This window comes from Castanea sativa, chromosome 7 (genome assembly GCF_040712315.1).
Source record: "Castanea sativa cultivar Marrone di Chiusa Pesio chromosome 7, ASM4071231v1".
In the NCBI taxonomy this organism is placed as follows: domain Eukaryota; kingdom Viridiplantae; phylum Streptophyta; class Magnoliopsida; order Fagales; family Fagaceae; genus Castanea; species Castanea sativa.
In genome coordinates, this window is record NC_134019.1 from 3787577 (window position 1) to 3794717 (window position 7141).

At 32.6% G+C, this 7141-nt stretch overlaps 1 protein-coding gene across 1 annotated transcript; it reads right to left on the reverse strand.

Moving 5' to 3' along the window:
• Positions 1–2028: 2028 nt before the first annotated feature.
• On the reverse strand, positions 2029–2989 carry LOC142642728 (RING-H2 finger protein ATL1-like). Its single transcript, XM_075817146.1, has one exon. It carries the CDS (start codon positions 2784–2786, stop codon positions 2268–2270), a length of 519 nt encoding a protein of 172 aa, XP_075673261.1. The 5' UTR covers positions 2787–2989; the 3' UTR covers positions 2029–2267.
• Positions 2990–7141: the final 4152 nt, after the last annotated feature.

Consider the following 7141-nt stretch of genomic DNA (forward strand, 5'->3'; position numbering starts at 1 on the left):
GAAGTGACCAAAGAGAAGATTTTTATTTTTCCTTTTTATTTTATTTTAATTTGATTTGGCGCCTGCAAATGTTTTTTTTTTTTTGGGGTAAGAATATATTGTAACTTATAAAAACTACCCCCACTAGAGGAGAGGAGTGAGGAAAGTGAGAGAGACCGGGAAGCAAGTGGTATTTTTTTTGATTGTGTGGTTGTGGAGTTTTTAAAATTTTCTTTTTATAGTTAAACCGACACAATTGTTGTAATAATTGTACAGATTGGGAAAGGAATGAGTAGTTTTCTTTTTATGAAGAAAAATAAATAAATAAATAAGTGGACAGGTGGTTTTTTTTTTTTTTAATAGTTAAACATATTTAATTGTTGGGAAAATTGTACGGATTGGGGGCATAGTTGTCAAATCATGAATCGACTTTTTATTTTTAATTTTTTGTACTGTATATCGTATCAAATCGTGAATTGTAAGATACACAAACACCTAATAATACTATAAAATAATTATAGATATACATATATAAAAGGTTATGTCCAAAACAATTTCACGACAAATTTTAAGTAGTAGGTTGTTATTGGTTGTTACTAATGGACAAAAAAGTAATTTAAGTAATGGGTTTTATGAGAGGATGAGAATCCAAGAACAGGGACAAGTGACAAGAGGCCAATGTCAAAAGAGTAGACCTTGGAAAGTATTGATAGCGAACCCTCAGGATGAATATAATAACTCACCATAAGCACAAGGAGACTATAATACCTGAGGGACCTGAGGATGCCAACATGTCCTTGGGAGGACCGAGGCCCAGTTCTGAAGACTATCGAGCACAAACCAAGGAAGAGAATGAAGATTTGTCGTCAAGTAAGAAAAGAAGGAATACAGATAAAGCATCTATCACTTCTGTATTCAATACTCTGAACCCACTTAGCTAGCCGTATTAATGTAGAAATGACACTTGAACAGTATCATCACAACTCATAACTTGGTGCAGAAACCTTTTAGTAAGGCCCTAATGGGACAAGTATGGGAATGAACACTAACCCTCCAAATGGAAGGCTAAGATATAATTTGGGTGACTATATAAGGCAAAGAGGCCTCTGTGAAGAAGAAAAAAAAAATCGGAAAGAAAGGAACATCATTGTAATCTAAGAACAAGTGTAAAATTTGTACCTTAGACTGAGACCGAGGAATATAATACAAGCAATCTAAGACTATTGTTAATCAATTTCCTTGTCTCATTCTCATTCTTAGCACTTATCCTTTCATTTCAAGCTTAACACACTTTTTTTTTTTTTTTTTATATACAAGATAGAATTCTACTTTAATTTAATCTAAGTGTATATGTGTACGAAACTCCCTCTTGGAGACTTGAACTCTGACTCTTATTTCCCACACTCCACAAGTACTTATACTTATGGAGTGACCATCGCACTAAGGGTGTACGGTAGTAAGCTTAACACACTTAAATAAGGGCAACAAAGGTTGATTGACATCTCATCTCTATAAATTAATTGTGTGAGATAAAAAGTTCACTTGGCTAAACTTTGCCCGCCACAAGTTCAAATTAGAACCAATAACAATTTACCACCTATGATTTATTGTGAAAATATTGTAAATGGAACAATTCTCAGTTGAAATTTTTATTTTATTTTATACAAGATAAAAATTATACTCTAGCATAATCTAAGTGTATATATATGTTTTTTATTTTATACAAGATAAAAATTACACTATAGTCTAATTTAAATGTATATATGTGCAAAACTCTATTTGAAGACTTAAACCTTATCTCTTATCTTCCACGTCACACGAACTTTATAATTGTAGAATGACCATCATGCTAAGAGTATACTAGGGTCAATTTGAAATTTTCTTAACTGGCCAGTAATGTAATTAAAAATTGAGTTAAATGCAAAGGGGACCTCATAAATGCCTTGATGCAAAAGTAAATCTTTTTTTTTTTTTAATGTTTCTTAAAAGACATATATCTTGGTTCATGTTTCAACTTAAAAAAGAAAAAAAAGAAAAAAAGCTTGAAAATCAGAGAAGACAAATTGGTTTTATTTTTTCTTTATCAGAATATACAAAATAGGTATTGACTGTAAAAAGTACATGTATATACAGAAATCCCAAGCATTGTTGGACTACAATGAATTTCCCTATCTTTTTTTTTTTTCCCCCTTTTCTATCAACACAGTAAAATAAAAACTCTTCTCTGCATCAACTCATCAAGGGCCTTTCTGTTTGGGCTGAGCTCTTATACAAATCAAGTTAAAACTTTAGAGCAGATCGTCCCCAAAGAGGTATAGAATTCTTTCAACTGCCCAGCTGGGCTGCTGAGCTCTGCAGGATCCCCAACTATTTAAACTGTTCTGGAATTGTGAAGAAGTCAGCAAAGGGGCTCTACAAAGTGGACAAGTTGTCTGGTTCTGATGATCATGATCTACCCATCTATCAATGCATTCCCTGTGGAAGACATGGCAACAGTTCCTGAGCTCTCTTACCTCATCTTGTACTCTTAGCTTGTTCAAGCACACAGCACAGGTGTCACAACTGTTACTCTCCTCTGCCAATCTCTCTGTGAAATCACCAAAGGTGGTCAGTATGAGATTGTCTTTTATCATCTGAGAAGAAGCCTCTGCCTCTGCATCTGCCTCAGCCTCATCAGAAGACCTACTTCTGACTCTGAAAGCCCAACAGTACAAGAAGACCCATCTCACCACTGCAATTACAAGAGCTGCCTTGTATAGCAGATGAGTTACTAGCAAACCCGAGGACTCTTCCAAAAAGGAACCCATTTGAAACAGAGATTAACCAAGTAAAAAAAAAAAAAAAAAAATGCCAAAACAGGATTAATGTCAAGGAGGAGAAGAGAGAAGAGAGAAGAAAGAAGAGGGGGGGAGTTCACAAATGGCTTAAAGCTTCTTTATAAAGACGTCTAAAGTTGATAGATCAGATAGGTATTGGTGTGGAGTGGAGTCATTTGCTTGCTTTTACTACTTTAGTTTTCTTCTCTTTTTCGTTTTCTATCTGCAAGAAACAAAGAATAAAGCGAAAGTTTCGCCGCCTAGTCATTGAGTCACTTCCGCGTGTATGCAACTATGCATTAGGTGTAATCCACAAGGGCGGTGGGTCTATCATGGAAACTTTTTTGACGAATCGTAGCGACACTGGCCTGAATTTAAGTGGATCCTGGCAATCATGGAATTATCTTTATCATATATATATATATATATATATATATATATATATATATATTTTTTTTTTTTTTTTCTTGAATCTTTATGATAAATTATAGTTTAGGCTAAAGCTAAAGCAACTTGAGGGGCATATATACATACTTTTGTTGTTCTCTAGTTGGTGGGATTCTCACTTTTCAGACATAAGACGTAAGATTATACACCTTATAATTCCTGGAGATAATTCTCCAAGAGGAAGGATATAGGGAGGGAGTCTGTCGAAGAATCTTTTCTAGGATTGTTATTGAAAAACTCAAATTATTCACAATTTAATAAAAGTAAAACTTAAATATACTAACATTAGTTTCTACGATGTTCGTTGCACGTACTTAAAGGCTTTTTAATTTATTATTATTATTTTCAGAATAAAACTTTTTACCAAAATTCTAAGGGAGTGACGAATGTTTAAAAAGTAAATAAAAAAATATTTTCCTAAAAAAGAAGATGGTGTAAAGTAAGATCAAATTAGAGTGATTTTTGTTTCCGAAATATTGTGAGAGAGGAAGAGGGATTTCTCTATGGGTTTATTTGGATTGCCACGTTGATAGAGAGAGAGTGTGAGAGAAGAGAGGTGTTAATATTAAGATTAAGGTTAAGTGGGTTAACAACGGTTTTCTTTAAGCACAAGCTCTAGACAGGTGTTTATATTAGGTATTGACATGTGTGTATTTTGTAGGAATTGTTGCAACTTAATTTGCAACAAATCCTTGTCCTATTGTAAAACCCCGGCCCACTTGAAATATATATATATATATATATATATATATATATATATATTTCCACACCTACCTCACTCCTCGTAATCTTACAATAAAAAATGCTATGTCTACAATATTTTCCAAATAAATACTAAGTTAAAAGAAAAAAAAAATTTAGTGCTAGATTCAAATTAGAACCAATAACAACTTATCACCTATGATTTGTTGTAAAAGTGTTATGAAAACGTTGTTGACATATCACTTCCCATATTAAAATGTCTCTCCCTCTCTCTATTGGCCGGCCATAAGGCTTTTTCTTTTCTTTTTCATTCTCACACAACGGAAACACACACACACACTCCTCCATACTCTCTCTCACTCTCCCACCAATGCACCACTCCATCATCACCTTCACCATCATTATTTTGGCAAGTTTTATTGGAAAACTCCATGGGAACCTCTAAAGCTTCTTTATCTCTTTTATTTAAGGTAAAAACTCTTATTATATTGGTGGGTTTTCATATTGTGCTAAAGGTTCTTCTAATCTAAGCTTTTGAAGTGATACTCTTGTGATTAAGTATATGGGTTTTGATTTGATGGACTTGTGTGATAAGTGGTTTATGGTTTTTACAAATGGAAGCCATTGGAGATTTACTTATGGTGAAAATTTATGGTTTTGGATTTCTAACATTAAATGATTGGTAAATCTAAAATTTATTTCTATTGAGTTTATTTGGAGCTAGTGAAGAGTTTAGATTGGCTTTATTTTGGTGGATATTGTGATATATCTTATGTCTTGGGTCTCTCTTGAATATGTTGTCTATGGGAGCTACTTATAAGGTGTTGGGACTTTATTTTAATGAGTTTATAGGACGGTATCTCAAATTTTTAAACATATAGGCTTGCCTAAAATAGTTGCTTAATTAGCACTTTCAATTTAATAGCTAGACACAATTTTAAACTTGATACTTAACATGATAGATTTGCTTGACATTATTTAAGTTTTAGTTGACCCCCTTTGGATCTTTGGAAGCTACGCTTTTTGTGGATTGCAGGGTAAATTGCTATTTAATAGGATTTTTGAAAATAGTCATATTGCATAAAACATTGTTTTTGGTTTAAATACATTTTGAGAAATTTTTTAAGAAAACAATATTTTCCTAAAAAGTGTTGTGTTGTAATCTTAATATATATGATTATTTATAAAAAGTGCATCATGTTTTTTATTGCATATGGGGAAGTGCATGAATTGTTGGCATAGGAAATATAAGCATTGCTGATTTAATCCTTTGATAATGGATTTCATGAAATTATTGTATTGTTGCAATTTCTAAAGATGTTTTTAACTTGACTAGTGACATTTGGGACATCGACAAAAATCCTTATTGACAAGTAAAGATTTTGAAAACCTTAAGAACTTTGTAAAAATTTGGTTATTGAAGGTTTTTCTAAATCTACATGGAATTGTGTTATGAAATTGAATATATTGACCTATGAGTTCTTTATGTTGGTTTTACTCTTGTGCTGTGATATGTGTGATTACCTAGTCAAATGTCATTGTCTTTGTGACATTGGTATCTTTGCACCCTAGACAGTAATCTAGTAAACCAAACCAAACTAAATTACATCAATTTGGTTTATATATATATTCTAAAGTAAATATTCATAAAGATGTCTGAGCTAAAGTGAAACACTGAACACCAAGTGTTCTTCCCCTTTATTTAATGATATCATATGTCAGTTTTTACCTATTTTCTTTTTACATATAAAATGGCAAAGATTTTGTGATTTAACATTTTATATATAAGGGGGAAAAAGAGAAACATTATTTTATTATCCCAATCACTCATCGAATAAAGAAATAAAGATATTTCAAAACATACCTAGCAAAAAAACAAAGGTGAACAGATTTCAAAAAAAGGATACATAATTTCCAGAAATGAAAATTTATGTATATCTTTAAATTTTGGATGAAGTAGTAAGGTATTTATTAAAAGAAACAGGCCATATAGCAAAACAGACAGGCCAAAACAGGGCCAAATTACAGAACAGGATAAAAGGAACCCAAAGTGGTCAATCAAACTAGACAAGCCATGAAACAGAATCCTACAAAATTGAAAATTCAGGTCATGAAACAGAGAGAAACAGAGCACTGCTTGGTTAACATCCTGATTCAATAATAGACTTAAGGATTGAACTGTTAAACCTTAAATGAAATATCAAATGCAGATCTTGTAGCATTTTAAAATCTCAATTACTAAAATGTTATCGTTCAAAATACTTATTGAGATGAATCAAAAACCAGGATTTACAATCTGTAAAAATCTTCAGCAAAGAACAAATATTGTTCATTAAGTTCAAAATCATAATTGCTGCAGGACTTGTTGGGAAGTAGAGAGGACCAATCACCATTTTATTTCATTTTTTTGGGATCAATTACATCAAAAGTACACAACAGACCAAACACAGGAACAACAGGTAAAGAATCCAAACTAAACAGCAGAGCTATTCAGCCCTGACACAGCAAAACAACTCCTGTACAGCCAAGCTTACTGATTGAAACAAAAAAGACAAAATGCCAATGACAGAGGCCATTACATCACTACAGAGCACCAACTGTAAACTAGAGCATTAGATGCGGGAGTCTTCTGGTCATCAATTACAGCAAACAATAGCACTCTACACTCCACTCTGAGGACCATTCACCTTCTCTTTTGCAAACTTCCAAACAGTATTCTTTAGCCAATGTAACTAGATATGGTGAAACGGTTTAGAAGCCATGTTTCACAAACTGATGACTATGTAAATGGGTAATCATTAAAACTAAAAAACTTTGGTTCGTGCTAAACATTCAAAGAGCCACTAAGTTGCTACTTGCTAGTAATCATTCATATGGCTTATTGGCTTATCGTCATCTGAAAGCATCTGACACTTATTTTGGACAATATCAACTTTCTCTGTTTTCGTATCAACATTTGTCATGGACTCAGTTCTACCATTTCATTAGCATGAGATTTGGAACATGCCTTTTGAGTACGATTCTTCCTTGGTATTCCCTCCTTTCTCTTATAAAGCTTACACAAAATCCATTTATCAATCTGGAAGAGCAAAAGATCAATAATAATTAGATCTACAACAGATGACAACAATGATGTTTGGGGAAAAAAATATAGAAATTCGAATAAGATTATAAAAAAAATAAAAGCTAAAACAAAA

What these genes read in the sequence shown, in the direction of transcription:
- LOC142642728 (XM_075817146.1), bottom strand. Translation starts at nt 2,786, where the DNA reads ATGGGTTCCTTTTTGGAAGAGTCCTCGGGTTTGCTAGTAACTCATCTG.